Genomic DNA, 18,145 nt, shown 5'->3' on the forward strand with positions numbered 1-18,145 from the left:
GGCCCCTGAAACTTCACTGATGTGCTTTGTACGGTTTACCTTTGACCCTTGGGAGCATGTGTAAGGGATCTGATACATGTGGCACTTCTTGTCTGTTCAGTCTAATTTCGTAGGATATCTTAGTAGTTGAGCTAATGCACTCTGTGGAGTGGCCAGATCCAAGTCCTTTTGGACAAAGTTAATAGAGCACAGCAGAGTTAACAAGGTCCTAGGGAAGCTTGTAAAAATCTACTGTTGTTTACCTCACATGAGTGAGAACTGTTCCATTCCTGTTAGGAGTAAGAAGGAATACATTTACTTTATTAGTAGTCACATCTGTGTACCTAAGACCAAGTCAACCTCCTCTGGAAAAAGTATTACTACGTCTCTCATAGTTACTGAAGTCCACTGTTGCCTGTCTGGTTTTACATGGGTTATACATGTGAAGTAAATGGAGATTTGATGGGGACCTCCACCCCTCTATCCTTTAAATCTTTATCTACCATTGTGGCTGGAGTAGGAAGGGGTGGTTTCAGAAACTTCCTCTTGCTTAAACACAGAAACCAAGAAAACAATGAGGAGGTTTTGCCAGCTACTAATTAGGTCCATTCCATGTATATATTTGGAGATGGGGAAATGACCATTGATTGGGTCTGGATCGGGTGGACCCACTTTGAGCTGAACCTGTACCAAAATTTATTTCATAACTTGGTTCTCATTTGCCCCAGATAATGCTTCACATCACAGGTATCAAAGTCAACTCAGACTCTATGTCCAACAATTCTTGAACTGTCTGGGTTGCCTTTTCTCCAGTATACAATTACTTGAATAAGTGGCCGTAGGCCCTTTGAGGAAGGACTGAGGGAAGTTACATTACCATGTACACTTGGCTGTGGTCTCACCTCCTGAGAGATGCAGCTTCTCCTTTAAGTAATAGTCGCTGGGTCTTAAAACTGGCTTAGGTATGGAAAATGGGTCGGAGATACTCTCTTTCAGATTCTGTTCCATTATAGGCTATTACAAGATATTGAGTATAGTTCCCTGTGCTATACAGTAGGTCCTTGTTTGTCTGTTGTATATATAGTAGTGTGTATCTGTTAATCCTAAACTCCTAATCTATCCCTCCCCATTTCCCCTTTGGTAACCCTAAATTTGTTTTCTATGTCTGTGAGTCTATTTATGTTTTGTAAATAAGTTCATTTGTATCATTTTTTTAAGATTCCACATGTAAGTGATAATCATATAATTTTTGCTGTCTTACTTCACTTAATATGTTAATCTCTAGATCCATTCATGTTGCTGCAAATGGCATCATTTCATTCTTTTTTTTTCTTTTAATCCTTTTTTGGCCACCCTACAGCCTATGGAGTTCCAAGGCCAGGGATGAGATCTGAGTCACACTCACAAGCTAAGCTGCATCTATGGCAACATTGGATCCTTAACCCACTGTGCCAGGCTGGGGATCAAATCTGTGTCCCAGTGCTCTTAAGACACCACGGATCCTTTTTCACCCTAGCAGGAACTCCCATTCATTCTTTTATATGACGGAGTAGTATTCCATTGTATATACACCACATCTGCTTTATCCATTCATCTGTTGGTGGACATTTAGGTTGCTTCCATGTCTTGCTATTTTGAATAGTGCTGCTATGAACATTGGGCTCATGTATCTCTTTGAATTAGGGTTTTTGTCTTCTGGAGCTATGCCCAGGGGTTGGATTACTGGAGTGTATGATAACTCTAATTTTAGTTATTTAAGGAACCTCCAAACTGTTCTCCATAGTGGCTTATCAATTTACATTCCCACCAGCAATGTAAGAGAGTTAATCCTATTTAATTTTAATTTGAGGTTACCATTGCTTTAAAAATAAATGAGTCAGAAGGAAGATCCTTTAAACAGAAATGTACTTACTCTGGACATTTTAACTCTATGGGAATTACAGGGAGCTAGAAGACAAGAAAAAGATTCAAAATCTCTTGGCTCTCGTGGGAACAGACAGTGGAGAAGTGACCTATTTTTATAAGGAGCCTCCCAACAAAGTAAGTAATCTTTGGAATAGCATGGTAAGCACAGCTTTTTCTCAAAAAGGCTGGGGTCCATAATCAGAAGAGTTTGAGTAGTTGCTAAAGATGCTTGAATGAGCATTGGCTGCTGCTACAGTCTAATGTTAACCTAAGTTTTTAAAGCGTTTTCTGTAATTACAAAGAGCTTTGTTATTTTACACTCGTTCTTCAAAAAACTCTGGGAAGTAGCATTGTTTACCTCATTTCATTATTTGTTTATTTGTTTGATAGGACCACACCCACATATAGAGGCATATAGAGGTTCCCAGGCTAGGGATTGAAGTGGGAGCTACAGCCTATGCCACAGCCACAGCAATGCAGGATCTGAGCCACGTCTTCGACCTACACCACAGCTCATGGCAACACCGGATCCTTAACCCAATGAACAAGGCCAGGGATGGAACCCGCAATCTCATGGTTCCTAGTTGAATTCATTTCTGCTGTGCCACAACAGAAACTCCTCATTTCACCATTTAGAAGCCTATAGCTCAGAGGGGGAGATGTTTTGGATACAATTAGAACAGCAGGAGCAGGCTCAATGTGGGAGCAAGTTTCAATACCAGTTCTTTTTTTTTAATCTTTTTTATATGGATTACAAAAGTAATGCATGGTCTTTGTCAAAAACAAACAGATTTCAGGAATCTAATATAAAATTGGCAGTCTCTCATAATTCTGTACCCCAGAGATAAAGCTCTTTTTCCATTTGTACAGAAATACTTGTGTATTTGCAATTTCCATTCTTTCACTTCTATAAACAGTTCTTCACTGAGCACCTTAATACATACTGTATATGAATGCATCTCTGTTTCTGTTACTTTCCTAAAGGCCCTTGTCAAAGACCACTTTTTTTTTCTTAGTAGATATTGCCAAATAACCCTGAAATTTTATTTTTTCATCTATATCATCAACAATAGTTGATTATCGAGTTTTTATTCAAAACACTGGATTTTATCCAGTTACTTTGTCTACTCTGCTCTCACATGCATGACGTCCTTATTTGATTATATCAGTTTTGACCGATTTAATTTATGAATAGTGTTTGATCTGCAAAACTAAAGAGTGAAATATTACATTTATGGGATGGCTATTTCTGTACCTTTTAAAAAATTATTACAATTTTTTTGTTGTGTTTTTTTTGCTTCTTCAGGTCAGCATTCTCCAGAAGAATATTCAGACTATAGAAATATGTGAACAGAATGAATCTTCAGCTCTCAGAGCAGGTATCAAACATTTTATTAGAAATTCTTATTGATGCAGAATTCAGAAACATAGTGTAGGAGTTCCCGTCGTGGCGCAGTGGTTAACGAATCCGACTAGGAACCATGAGGTTTCGGGTTCGGTCCCTGCCCTTGCTCAGTGGGTTAACGATCCGGCGTTGCCGTGAGCTGTGGTGTAGGTTGCAGACGCGGCTCGGATCCCGCACTGCTGTGACTCTGGCGTAGGCTGGCGGCTACAGCTCCGATTGGACCCTTAGCCTGGGAACCTCCATATGCCGAGGGAGCGGCCCAAAGAAATAGCAAAAAGACAAAACAAAACAAAACAAAAAAAACATAGTGCAAATAAGTAGAAATTTTTTCCTATCATGCAGTGGTAAGGAATGTTCATAATGATGCCTCTAGTAGTCTAAGATCTTACTGAGCTGCTTGTTTTAACAAAATGTTTCCATGATGTTTTAATGAAAGTACAACTTAAAAATATAGGGAGTTCCTGTCATGGCGCAGTGGTTAACGAATCCGACTAGGAACCATGAGGTTGTGGGTTCGGTCCCTGCCCTTGCTTAGTGGGTTAACAATCCGGCGTTGCCGTGAGCTGTGGTGTAGGTTGCAGATGCGGCTCGGATTCTGCGTTGCTGTGGCTCTGGCGTAGGCCGGTGGCTACAGCTCCAATTCGACCCCTAGCCTGGGAACCTCCATATGCCGTGGGAGCGGCCCAAGAAATAGCAAAAAGACAAAAAAAAAAAAAAGTATAAGTGCTTAGATCTGATCCCTGGCCTAGGAATTTCATATGCTGCCGGGAGGCAAAAAAAAAAAAAAAAGAAATTGTGTGTATATGGATATATATATATATATATGTAAAATTAGATACATATAATTAGATATATATAATTAACATGCTTACAGTGATAAGTTATGAAAACAGATTTGGACAGCTTCTGGAATCACAGACTATTGATTAGCCTCTCTAAGCCTCAATCTCCTTATCCTTCTCTCTCTTTTTTAATTATTCTTATAATTATTTTGCTTTTTAGGGCCGCACCCGTGGCACATGGAAGATCCCAAGCTAGGGTTCGAATTGGAGCTACAGCTGCTGGCCTACCCCACAACCACAGCAACGGGGGATCCGAGCATCGTCTGTAAACTATACCATAGCTCACAGTGATGCTGGATCCTTAACCCACTGAGCAAGACCAGGATCGAATCTTCGTCCTCATGGATGCTAGTCAGATTCATTTCCGCTGAGCCAAGAAGGGAACTCCTGGGTTTTTTGTTTGTTTGTGCCTGTGGAATGCAGAATTTCCTGGGCCAGCGATCCAACCTGAACAACAGCTATTGCAACACTGACTCCTTAACTGCCAGGCCACTGGAGAACTCCTCTTGTTTCTTTTTCTGTGGTTGATTTCTAGTTTCATGCCATTGTATCATCAAAAAAAGATGCTTGAGGAGTTCCCCTTGTGGCTCAGTGGGTTAAGCACCTGGTGTTATCTCTGTGAGGATGTGGGTTTGATCCCTGGCCTCTCTCAGTGGGTTAAGATCCAGTGTTGCCGTGAGCTATGGTGTAGGTGGCAGTTGGGGCTCGGGTCTGGTGTTGCCATGGCTGTGGCATAGACCACAGCTGCAGCTTCAATTTGAGCCCTGGCCTGGGAACTTCCATATGCCACAGAAGTGACCATTTGGGAAAAAAAATAAAAGGAGTTCCCATTGTGGCCTAGTGGTAACGAATCCATGGGGACATGGGTTCAATCCCTGGTCTTACTCAGGGGGTTAAGGATCTGGTGTTGGTGTGGGCTATGGTGTAGGTTGCAGACTCATCTCAGATCCCATGTTGCTGTGGCTGTGGCCATGACTCCTAGCCTGGGAACTTCCATATGCTGGGGGTGTGGCCCCCGCTCCCCGCTCCGCACCCCCCCCCCCCCCGGCCAAAAAAAGAAAAAAGGAATGTGTACTCAAAAAGAATGTGTATTCTGGAGTTCCTGTCATGGCTCAGCATTGCTGTGAGCTGTGGCATAGACCTGCAGCTTCACCTCCGATTTGACCCCTAGCCTGGACACCTCCATATGCTGCAGGCATAGCCCTAAAAAAAGACCAAAAAAAAAAAAGTGTGCGTATTCTGCTTTTTTTGGATGTAGTGTCCTGAAAATATCAATTAAGTCTAACTGTTCTGTTGTATCATTTAGGATCTCTGTTGCCTTATTGATTTTTCTGTCTCAAAAATCTGTCTGTTGAAGTGAGTAAGGTGTTAAAGTCTTTTACTATTATTGTCTTCCCATCAGTTTATCCCTTTATGTCTATTAGAATGTGTTTTATGTATTTGGGTGCTCTCATACTGCATGCATATATGTTGATGAGTGTAACATCCTCTCTTTGTGTTGATCCTTTTATCATTATATAGTGTCCTTTAAAAAAGATCCACTCTTGGAATTCCCACTGTGGAATTTCCACTGCAGCAAGTTAAGGATCTGGTGTAGCCATAGCTTCAGTATAGGTCTCAGATGCAGCTTGAATTCTATCCCTGGCCCAGGGTGCAGCCAAAAAAAAGTCTACTCTCTTAGCATGAGCTTCTTAAATCCTCCAAAGAAATTATGTTTATTGAATTTTTTTTTTGTCTTTTTGCCATTTCTTGGGCCACTCCTGCGGCATATGGAGGTTCCCGGGCTAGGGGTCGGATCGGAGCTGTAGCTGCCAGCCTACGCCAGAGCCACAGCAACGTGGGATCCGAGCCGCATCTGCAACCTACACCACAGCTCACAGCAACACTGACTCCTTAACCCACCAAGCGAGGCCAGGGATCAAACCTGCAACTTCATGGTTCCTAGTGGGATTCGTTTCTGCTGAGCCACGATGGGAACTCTCTAAATAAGATTTTATAAGGAAAATAGACACAACTCCAAAGGAAAATTTAATAGTTATTCTCAGAAAGATGAATGTTATTATCCAGATGACATCCTAGCATAGTTCCCTTAAGAGATTCCTATTTAAACAGTTAAATGCTGTAATTTCTGTACGTTTTTTTTTTCCCTTCTTCTTTCCTTTCTTTCTCTTACAGGTAAAGCAGACTGAGCTCCTCTGTAAAGGTGATGGCTGATGCTTGAATAGCAGAAAGAAAAACTGAGTCAGGCCTCCACTGACTTTTGTTTTCCATTTCAGATTCTAAAGGAAGCAGGAGAAAACCAGCAATGAAAGAGAAGGAGGAGAGAGCCGAGCAGCAAGAGAGAGATGTGCAGACCCTCATCCTCCAGGTGAAACCCCTTTTCACGAGCATCTGCTCAGAGCCTCCTTGCACACATGTTACATCTGGGCGTCATAACATTGGAAAGTTGAGGGTGTTCCTGATTTCCAGAAACGTCTGTTTTACCCATTATTCTGTATTCCACTCTTCTGCAAGTGCTAGTCTGCTTATATGCTGAGCTGTCACAGTCAGAAGTCCCTCTGCAGGTGGCCCAAGGAACACACACAGCTATAGTTGTCTGTCCCAATACACTGACCTTTGGGGATATGTCCATTGTTTGGTGCATGTGTCCTGAAGTCATCCTCTTACCACCTGGTCATTGTATGTCTCTTGTAGCCATGGTTTTTCCTCTAGATGCACTCAGGTTCCTGTTTTTTCAGGAGGGTCTATTGATTTAAGTGACAGTTTCTACCTTTAGCTAGTATCTCCACCTGGGGTCACAACAGCCAGACTCAGAGAAGGAAATAACATTTTGCTCTATTTTGTAAATTAAAAAAATGAAGAAGAGAGTCTTTCTCTGTCTGTGTAACTAGAGAATCTTAAAAAGGAGACAGTCCTAAGAGTCCAGAAAGGGAGATGGTGAGAAGATGAGAATCCCGGGTAGGGGAGATCAGCTTTACTGGTTTCCTTTGTATGATGTCGGGTGCTTTGCTTAGTGCCGATGTAGTCTGCTCTTGTGCAGCCTGACCCCCACTTACAAGGCAGTAAAGAGGAGTCCAGTTGAGATTTTTCTTCAGTTTGTTTTGTTGCTGTGCTTTTGTTTCTTTGTTTATGTGGGTTTTGTTTCCTAAATGTTTCTAGAGAAAGGATCCCTTGTAGTGGTAAGAAGTAAGTGGGAGCCAGGCAGGGGTGGATACCTCAGCCATTTCGTCCCTTCTAGGTGGAAGCGCTCCAGGCCCAGTTGGAAGAGCAGACCCGGCTCTCCCGAGAGCAGGTGTCAGGACTCATGGAGGAGAGGCGGATCCACATGGAGGAAGTTCAGGTTCATCACCAGCGACATAGGGACAGAATCACAGAGCTCACCAAAAGGTAAGTGTCAAAGAAAGCCACACTTCATGGATTTAAAATGTTCTCAAAGTGGTTTAAAAATTTAAAAGTCTGCAGTCCTAGGAGTTCCTGCTATGGTGCAACAGGGTTGGCGGTATCTTCGGAGCCCTGGGATGCAAGTTTGATCCCTGGCTCAGCACAGCAGGTTAAAGATGCAGCATTGTCGTAACTATGGCTTGGATCTGATTCCTGGCCCAGGAGCTCCATACGCTGTGGGGAGGCCGAAAATGGGGGAAGGGGAGTCAGCAGCAGCACAGGACCCTGGAGCTGAAGGAAGGGTCTTGTCATCCCTGCCTCTCCCCAGGCTCCCTGGATGTGCTGTTGCTTTTCCTGAAGGGCTGGGGTATTCCACACATTGCTTTTCACCCATTTGAGTGTTTTAGCTTGATCTTTGTGTCAAGAAATGTCCTTTTCTCCACCGATACGTTATCTTGACTCAGTATCACAGGCCTTGTCTTTTGTTTAACTTTACATACCTGCACAAAACTATACTTACTGTTTTTGCCCCAGACCTGTCTGCCTGTCTTCCTCTTTCTGCCGTCTGTGTCTCCCCTCATCTGCCCTGTCTGAGGCCATCAGTGACTCCTAATTTCTGTGGCAAATGTTTCTTCACAGTCCCCATTGTCATTAATGTCCTTCTGTGTCTCTGGCACCTCTCATCGCCCCTCCTTCAAGACATTTGTCTCCCTTGGTTTCTGCAGCACTTACGTTTCTTGGTTCTCCCACGTGTCTAACCCTCCTCAGCCTTTTGCCCGTTTCCAGTGGCATCTGTTTGAACACCTCAAATTGACTGCAACTGAAGCTAAACTTTTCTTTCCCAATAAGCACCCCTCCCCCATCTCAAACCTGCTGCCTCCTTCTTCCCCCATTTAGTTTAATGCCGTCATGTGCCTCTGGTTTCCCAAGCTCAGAACCTCAGGATGGTCTTCAACTCCCTGCTCTCTGTTCCCAATTTCCCAGCCCTGAGGGGCGTGAGCCTGGGAAGCTTCTCCAGTCCGCTCTCTGCCTTCTCGATCTTTCCACATTGGTTCAGGCTGTGTTCTTGTTTGAAGTAACTCATCTGCAGCTCCTGTCATGCTTCAGCCTTGGTGCCTCCTCTGTCACTGTGGTTCACCTTGTTCTTCAGCCAGACTAACGACACCCTTGTTCTCAGAACACTCTTGACCTAGCAGACACCTGGCTGTGCTGCATCGCCCCTCCTCTGCAGACCTCCCCAGGCAGAGTTAAACTTCTCCCCATCTCCCGTGACGATCAGGTGACTCTCTGCTGGTGTGAATACCTCGCTGGAATTATGTCTGTAGCCTCCATCCTGGCCTGTGTGAGCAATAGGCACATAGTAAATCATTCTTGAATACTTGGTGATCTTTATCTTACCTTCTCTTTTATAGATTAAACCGCCTGCATCTTCTTCTTCTTCTTCTTCTTTTTTTTTTTAGGCCCGCACTCACAGCATATGGAAGTTCCCAAGTTAGGGGTCAAATCGAGCTACAGCTGCTGGCCACAGCCACAGCCACACCAGATCTGAGCCGAATCTGCAACCTACACCACAGCTCACGGCAACGCCAAATCCTTAACCCACCAAGTGAGACCAGGGATCAAACCCACATCCTCATGGATACTAGTTGGGTTTATTACTGCTGAGCCGCAATAGGAACTCCAAACAACCTACACCTTAAAATACTTTTTCACTTTACATTCTTTATCCTGTTGGGTTTTTAATTGTCTTTTCAAAAATTTTAAGTCTCTTCCTCTTTTTTTTGGCCTTACCCACAGTATATGGAAGTTGCCAGGCAGGGATGAAATCCAAGCTGCAGCTGTGACCTACACTATAGCTGCAATAGCACTGGGTCCTTAACACATTGTACTGGGCTGGGGATTGAACCCTTGCCGTCATAGAGATAACACCAAATCTTAACCTGCTGCACCACAGTGGGAACTTGAAGGGAATGCATTTTTAAGTTGTCACAGTAGTTTCCAGTTTTGTATCTGTCTTCTAGGTTATTAATAGGCACCCTAGTTTAGCATCACCTGCATATCTGAGCACATGATCAGCACCTTCCATTAGATCATCATCCTGAGGGTATTGAATGGCATGAAATCCAAAGCCATTAATGGCTGCCCTTTAGGTGTCACTTTCAAACCATTTATACATGAATAAGATCATGCTTTCTCAGTGTGTAATCGAGACCATAATATAAGATAGAGTAAAATAACTCATTGAGAGCAAGAGCAGTCCTTGTGGTAATTGAATCAGTCTCTCCCTCTTTATACACACATGTATCTGAATAAATATATATAAATATATGTACTCATCTGGTGACAGTTACTCTTCAGGCATTGTGTTATCATTTCCTCCTTATCTGGTTACCCTCTTACTTATGGAAAGAATAAGTGGATCTGACAATATTTGTTCAGTGGAAAACTACAGTGAAGTATTTAATACCCCTTGCAAGCAGTTTGATCATTTGATACTATATTTTTCTAGATGTTGATTTGAAACCAGATTGTTCCTAAATCTCAGTAGTTAGCAAGAATCTGTTTAGAGGCCGTATATGTACAGTAGTTGGTTCTGTCTTTGATGATCTAGTGGTAATGGAGCAAAAATAAATGATAAATAAAGCTAAGCCATTGTTGAATTATAGCACGAGGGTGTAGATTTAAAGTGATAGGAACTTTCAGAGAATGGCGCGTCTAAATGGGCTGAAGTTATTTTGGGGACTTCATAGAGGAAGTTGATCCTGAAAAAAAGTACAGGATTTGATGTTGGGAAGCTTTCATGTGGATCATAGCACAGATGGAAATAAAGCTGCTTTGACATTTTAGGATTTGTGCTAATCCTCAGGCAGAATACCATGATTTAGGAGTTACATTGTGGCTCATCAGTAACAAACCTGACTAGTATCCATGAGGATGCAGGTTCGATTCCTGACCTCACTCAGTGCGTTAAGGATCCAGCATTGCCATGAGCTGTTGTGTAGGTCACAGACGCAGCTTGGATGTGGTATTGTGACTGTGGTGTAGGCCGGTGGCTGCAGCTCCGATTCAACCCCTAGCCTGGGAACTTCCATATGCTGCACGTGCAGGCAAAAAGAAAAGAAAAAACAATAGCACACCAATATTCTTTTTACGGCCACACCTGTGGCATGTGGAAGTTCCCAGACTAGAGGTCAAATCAGAGCTGCAGCACAGCTGCTGTGCCACAGCCACAGCAACACAGGATCTGAGCCAAATCTGTGACCTACACCACAGATTGCAGCAATGCCAGATCCTTAACCCACTGAGCAAGGCCAGGAATTGAACCCTCATCCTCACAGAGACAATGTTGGGTCCTTAACCCACTGATCCACAACAGTAACTCCTGTTCTTTGTTGTAAAATCTAGTGCCTGGTAAAAGTCCGTTCCGAGATGGGCTGTGTGTAAATATTTCTGTAGTCCTTCTAACTATATAGCCTGAAATTAGTGCTCACAAAAATACCTGTAAAAACCAGTCTATGAACCAGAGTAGATACCTTCTACATTGTCCAATGAAATAAGTAAAAATTTTTTTTATTTCTTTATATATATATTTTTTCTACTGTGTAGTGTGGTGACCCAGTTACACATACATGTATACATTCTTTTTTTCTCATATTACGTGTTCCATCATAAGTGACTGGACAGAGTTGCCAGTGTTACACAGCAGGATCCCATTGCTAATCCATCGCACAGGCAACATTCTGCATCTCATTTACCCCAAGCTGCCAGTCCCTCCCACTCCCTCCTCTTCCCCCTTGGCAACCACAAGTCTGTTCTCCAAGTCCATGATTTTCTTTGCTGTGGAAAGGTTCCTTTGTGCCATATATTAGATTCCAGATATAAGTGATATCATATAGTATTTGTCTTTCTCTTTCTGACTGACTTCACTCAGGATGAGAGTCTCTAGTTCCATCTATATTGCTGCAGATGGCATTATTTTGTTCTTTTTTATGGCCAAGTAGTATTCTATTGTGTATATATACTATATCTTCCTGATCCAGTCATCTATCAGTGGACATTTGGGTTGATTCCATGTCTTGGCTATTGTGACTAGTGCTGCAATGAACATGTGGGTGCATGTATCTTTTTTTTTTGTCTTTTGTCTTTTGTCTTTTTTTGTTTTTGTTGTTGTTGTTGCTATTTCTTGGGCCGCTCCCGTGGCATATGGAGGTTCCCAGGCTAGGGGTTGAATTGGAGCTGTAGCCGCCGGCCTACGCCAGAGCCATAGCAACGCGGGATCCGAGCTGCATCTGCAACCTACACCACAGCTCACGGCAACGCCGGATCGTTAACCCACTGAGCAAGGGCAGGGACCAAACCCGAAACCTCATGGTTCCTAGTCGGATTCGTTAACCACTGTGCCACAACAGGAACTCCGCATGTATCTTTTTTTAAAGAAAATTTTGTCCAGATATATGCCCAAGAGTGGAATTGCTGGGTCATATGGTAGTTCTATGTATAGTTTTCTAAGATATCTCCATACTGTTCTCCATAGTAGTTTTACCAGCTTACATTCCCACCAACAGTGCAGGAGGGTTCCCTTTTCTCCACAAACCCCTCTAGCATTTGTTATTTGTGGACTTATTAATGATGGCCATTCTGACTGGTGTGAGGTGGTATCTCATGGTAGTTTTGATTCGCATTTATCTAATAATCAGTGATGTTGAGCATTGTTTCAAGTGCTTGTTGACCATCTGTATATCTTCCTTGGAGAAATGTCTATTCCAGTCCTTTGCCCATCATTCAATTGGGTTGTTGGTTTTTTGCCTTTGAGTTGTGTAAGTTGTTTGTGTATTTTAGAGATTAGGCCCTTGTCAGTTGCATCATTTGAAAGTATTTTCTCCCATTTTGTAGGTTGTCTTTTTGTTTTCTTTTTGGTTTCCTTTGCTGTGCAAAAGCTTGTCAGTTTGATCAGGTCCCATTGGTTTATTTTTGCTATTTGAAATAAGTAAAATTGCCGATGATGAGATTAAGTGTGTTTTTCAAACTGCTAATGACCTGTTACGGAATGTGTGTATTGCACCTATATCTTTGCCTTGTTTGGAATAGCTGTGCCACAGCTGCTGTGGGAACATCTTGAGTCCACATCTGTACTCTCTTTCCTAGTCTCCACCACACCCAGGAACTTCTGTATGAGAGCACCAAAGACTTCCTGCAACTCAAATTTGAAAACCAAAATAAAGAGACATCCTGGATGCTTGAAAAGGATCATTTGATGTCCAAGATCAAGCAGTACAGGGTGCAGTGTAAGAAGAGAGAAGATAAACTTGGGAAAGTTTGGCCAATTCATGAGAATCACCACAACCAAAATGAATATATCAAGGTAGTTTCCTCTGTCTTATAGAAAACTGTATTTTTTTGGAATTGTTGAAAGAATTCAAGGAATTTCAAGGAACTTAATTACTGTCATATAGATCCATGCGGTCCAGGAAGCTGTTGTAGCAGCAACCTCAAGAAATAGGTTTCAGGAGTTCTCATTGTGGTGTAACAGATATGAACCCGACTAGGAACCATGAGGTGTCAGGTTCAATCCCTGGCTTTACCCAGTGGATTAAGGATCTGGCATTGCTGACAGCTGTGGTATAGGTCACAGATGTGGCTCGGATCTGGCTTGGCTGTGGTGTAGGCAGGCAGCTGTAGGTCTGATTAGACCCCTAGCCTGGGAACCTCCATGGGCTGCTAGTGCGGCCCTAAAAAGCAAAAAAAAAAAAAAGGTTTCAAAGATTAATTCATCATTATAATGTTTGGGGATTTAGAAAATTATTGATTGATTCAACAGATATTCATTGCACTCCTCCTGTGGGCTAGTCTCTGGGGCTACAGCAGTAAATAAGTTAGATAAGGTCTGCTTTCATGGCATTTATGTTTTAATAGGTGAGAAAGAACAGAAACTAACACATGACCAAGAAAGTGATGGCTTCTGGATCTGGTCGTGGTAGGGAGGAATGAGCACGGAGATTGGAGGGTGGGTGGCGCTCCCACAGGACCTTTACGTTCCTGCTGAGAAGATGTAGCTCTAAACACTGCCAGGTCTTTGAAGGACTGTCTGTAAGGAAGTAACATCTGATTTGGTCTTTTTCAAGATCATTCCAGCTGCTCAGTAGGACCTGTGTATTATAACTTGTTGTTTCTTTTTAAATAACTTCAGAAATGTGTCCCAAAACTTACACTGTAATGTCTTAATTGATGCAATTCTTTCTTTTTTTGGGGGGGTTTTAGGGCTGCACCAGATGCATATGGAGGTTCCCAGGCTAGGGGTGCAAATCGGAGCTATAGCTGCCAGCCTATGCCACAGGCACAGCCACAGCCCCGCCAGATCCGAGCTGTGTCTGTGATCTACACCACAGCTCATGGCAAAGCCTGATCCTTAACCCACTGAGCGAGGCCAGGAATCGAACCTGCATCCTCATGGTTCCTAGTCAGATTTGTTTCTGCTGCGCCACAATGGGAACTCCTTACTTGGTACAATTCTGAACTCCATTATCTGACTCTTCCCAGAGCCAAAAAGATTTTGTTTTCTACTATGTACACTTTAGGAATAAAGCTAAGTGAATCCTCCAGAAATAGGTTTTCAGATGTTCTCCAGAGTTCGTTGCTATCTTGTTTCTCAACTCACTTTGTACTTCTAGAAATCCTTTCTTGTCTTTTTTTCTTTACCTGTGTGCTATTTGAGTTACCTAAATTATAAAACAGAATATTATTTTTTTTCCTTTTGACCTACAGTCCCTAAAGGATAAGATAGTTCAGGAGAAAAGGCTGTCTAACATGTACCAAGAGCAGTGCATTTCCCTAGAAGAAGAACTTGCCCGGATCCGTGAGGAAGAAGGAGTGAGGAGAGAGATCTTTAAGGTGTGAAATGCTCTGCCACTCGTGGGATGGGCGGTGCAGACGGCTCCGGCCACTCCCTCACCTCCACACATGCCTCCCCGACTGTGTTTAGGATCGCACCAACAAGATGGGGAAGCGCCTACAGGTGATGACAAAGCGCTATGAGGCCTTGGAGAATCGGCGCGCCTTAGAAGTAGAGGGCTTTAAGACGGATATTAAGGTTCTCCGGCAGAAACTGCGAGACTTGGAGCAGATGCTGTATAAGGTAACTGATCCTGATTTACTAGGAGGGAGAGGAGGTGCCCGTGAGGAAACCAGGGCCCCTCAGAAGAAAGCTGGGCTGCATCACATCCTCCCAGTCTCACTAAAAGTCAGTTTAAACGGAACATGCCAGTGGGAAGACAAAATAGGCTGAAATAATGGAATGATGACACCATCATACTTCCCATCTAAGCCAGACTCGACAGAAAACTTCATTCCTCCCAACTCAAGAAGTAGATTAAGAGAACCGTGGCTACTTTACAAGTGGGGGAAGTGAATAGTTGAGTTAACAAGTTCAGACATGGCCTTACTACATGGAATTTCCAAGCTGCCTCCAGTGCCTCTTAAAGAGATTTGACTGCACAACATTGCAAATCATACATTAATTTAAAAAGAGAGATTTAACCAGTCACTCGCATATCCTAAGTGATCACTGTGCTCCAAACACGTTCATTATAGAAGAGATGCTTTCTTTCTTTCTTTGGCAAGTGTACTGATAATGTTTATGTTGGTGTCTTTTTACTCATTGTTAATTGTTGACTGACCTCTGTCTTAAAGGCTCCTTTACTGTTGTTTGGGAAAGCAAGAAGTCTCCTGCCTTTTCTGCCTTAACTCTGCTCTACATTTTTCCTCTTTTAGTTAGTCACTAAGCAGACCAAGGATTGAATCCATCCCATGTACTAAAAGTCTCATAAAAAGGAGCCATCATAGCATGGTCTTTATAACTGACTTCTCTCCTCTGCAATCTGCCATAATCATTTCTTTGTCTTTTTTCCAAATCTCTAGGCAACACTTAATGCCCGGGCAAACCAGGATCTTGCCATTCTGTATGAGGTTCGTGACAGCAATAGACGAGCACATAAGATACAAGGAGAACTGAAGAACCTTAAGTCCAAAGTGTTTGGGCTGGAGAACGAACTGAGACTCTGCTAATGTTTACTTTTTAGGAATGATACTTGTCCGAAATAGATCTGCTTCCTAAAATCTGAGGGAAGGTCGACTTCTCCCAGAAACTGTAGGACCAGAGTTATCTTGAGTAATGGTATCCATTATTACAAATATAGGCTGAAGAATCAGCTTTTTTTGCATTCTAAGCTTTGGTCTGGATTATAACTTGAGTTACTTAGAGATTCTCCCATATTATTTCTCTCATTTACAGGGGTTGGGGTCGGGGGTGTTGTTTGTTTTTTGGCTGTGCCCTTGGCATACAGAAGTTCCCAGGCTGGGGATCGAACCTACATCACAGCAGTGACAAAGCTGGATCCTTAGCCTACTGAGCTACCAAGGAACTCCTGTTTGTTTGGGGGAGTTTTTTGGCCATACCCTTAGCATGTAGAAATTCCTGGGTCAAGGATCAAACTAGCACAACAGCAGTGACAATGTCAGATCCTTAACCACTAGGCTACCAGGGAACTCCTGTTGTTTTTTTAAGAAGACAATGACAGTAAAAACGTAGGGAGAAAATATTATTGCTGTGCGCTTGGCTGAGTATTAGTGAGGGAGACGGCTTTCCCCAGGAGATAAAGACATCCACTGAGGTCTCCTTTCTCCTGGGCAGAGAGCAAAGGCGGCAAATGACCGCCTGTCAAAGGTGAATAGGCCACAGTTCTCTCAGCCCTGAGCTGTAGGGCCTGAATTCCTTCCTGGACACCCAGTCAGGTGAAGTTTCACCAGAGGGCACCAGAGACCCTGGTCTTCAGCAAAAATGTTCAACTAGGAAAATAAAGGTGCCACTTTTTTTTTTTTTAATAAAGGTGCCTCTTTGGTAGGAGTGAATGAAACATAAATGATCCTTGTATGAAAAATTCAGTATTTTACCACTACTGCTTTTTCAAAAAATGATACATATTTTTTAAATTAACTATTTTTGAATAAAATATATAATTGAAAATATTCTATTTGAATTTCCTGTGATTTCTTAATAAAACCACATTTATATTTTGTTGATGACTCAGTTTATTTATCTGCTCCATGGTTTCTGCAGTGCTGTACACCTATTAAAGTTTTCCTAGGCGTTCCTTCATGGCTCAGCAGTTTAAGGATCCACTGGTGTCACTGCAGTGTCTTGGGCCACTGCTGTGGCACGGATTCAATCCCTGGCCAGGAATTTCCATACCCCACCCCCAAAAAAAGTTTTAAAAAGTTTTTCTAAATTCATCCATTGATGGAACATGGTGGAGGATGATGTGAGTAAAAGAATGTATATATGTGTGTGTGACTGGGTCACCTTGCTGTACAGTAGAGTGTAAACTACACTGTAAACCAGCTATAATGGAAAGAATAAATTCATCACTTGAAATCATCTCGTGTTGGAGGTAGCAGAGATAGTATGTGATGATGGCACTGAAACCATATCCATTTGTTCTGTCTTCCTCCTTTTTAGGCAAATAGCTGTGTACTTGAAGAAAGTAATTGTGAAGGTACCTGGACAGCCTCTGGGAATTCACTTATCTTGGCTTAGTATAGAATCACTCTAATTTACCCACAACGAAGGCAAGAACTCAGGTTTTCATATTTGTGTTAAGGGAAGTGGTGATTGAACTTGAACTGTCAGTAGGAGATGCAAGCTTTTTTTGTTTTTTATGCCTATGATAACAGATCAGGTATCTTTCACTAATACTAAGACAGAAATTCATGGAGGAACCCATCCTGGGCCTTAGAGGGATGTATGTCAGTGGGTGGCTCTTCCTTTTGTCCTAACACTTAAGGCATTGGCTGTCCATGACTGTTGCTATTTTGATGCATGGCAAAACAAAAAAAGGCTTATTAAATCACAGAATTTCAGAATAAGAAAGAATCTTAGAGATAATACAATTCAACTCATTTTTATTTTATTTGTCTTTTTAGAGCTGTACTCGAGGCATATGGAGGTTCCCAGGCTAGGGGTTGAATCAGAGCTGTAGCCACCAGCCTACACCACAGTCACAGCAACGCCAGATCCGAGCTGCGTCTGTGAACTACACCACAGCTTGCAGCAATGCTGGATCCTTAACCCACTGAGCGAGGCCAGGGATCGAACCTGCGATCTCAAGGATGCTAGTCAGATTTGTTTCTGCTGAGCCACAAGGGCAACTCCCAGCTTTTTTTATTTTATATGTGACTGAGGTCTACCATCACTGACTTTAGCAATCAGTTGATAGTGTTTCTAATACCCTGGCCTCAATTCCAATGACATTCATCTTCATGTTAAGCACACCCTAGTACAGCTGCTCTCTAGATGTCTTCATCAGTTAAAACTACTCTGTCACCAAGAAGCAGTATAGAGTATCACAGAGCATGGGTGTGGGAGAGTCACAGATAAAGATTCAGTCACACTGCTCACTAAAACCCCAGGCTCAGTCTCCTGATCTATAAAATAAAGATTGATCTCCCTTTAGCAGGGTGATTGTGGGGATTAAGAAAGAGAAAATGTTGGCATTCCCTAGTAGGTTAAAGATGTGCTGTTGTCACTGTAGTGGCTCAGGTCACTGCTGTGGTGCAGGTTCAATCCCTGGCTTCCACATGC

General features: G+C 42.7%; 1 protein-coding gene across 5 annotated transcripts in view; it reads left to right on the forward strand.

Annotated features, from left to right (window-relative positions):
• Nucleotides 1–15,868, forward strand: part of CCDC77 (coiled-coil domain containing 77) — a 37,535-nt gene extending 21,667 nt beyond the window's left edge. For all 5 annotated transcript variants that reach the window (XM_047787854.1, XM_047787850.1, XM_047787852.1 and 2 more), the window contains 8 exons: nucleotides 1,923–2,019; nucleotides 3,191–3,263; nucleotides 6,408–6,499; nucleotides 7,370–7,518; nucleotides 12,658–12,874; nucleotides 14,275–14,400; nucleotides 14,492–14,644; nucleotides 15,427–15,868. In XM_047787854.1, the coding sequence (XP_047643810.1) occupies nucleotides 1,923–2,019; nucleotides 3,191–3,263; nucleotides 6,408–6,499; nucleotides 7,370–7,518; nucleotides 12,658–12,874; nucleotides 14,275–14,400; nucleotides 14,492–14,644; nucleotides 15,427–15,573 (1,054 nt within the window). In that variant the 3' untranslated portion in view covers nucleotides 15,574–15,868. The remainder of the gene's footprint in view (nucleotides 1–1,922; nucleotides 2,020–3,190; nucleotides 3,264–6,407; nucleotides 6,500–7,369; nucleotides 7,519–12,657; nucleotides 12,875–14,274; nucleotides 14,401–14,491; nucleotides 14,645–15,426) is intronic.
• The last annotated feature ends 2,277 nt before the right edge of the window (nucleotides 15,869–18,145 follow it).

Source organism: Phacochoerus africanus, chromosome 7, assembly GCF_016906955.1.
Source record: "Phacochoerus africanus isolate WHEZ1 chromosome 7, ROS_Pafr_v1, whole genome shotgun sequence".
NCBI classification, from domain to species: domain Eukaryota; kingdom Metazoa; phylum Chordata; class Mammalia; order Artiodactyla; family Suidae; genus Phacochoerus; species Phacochoerus africanus.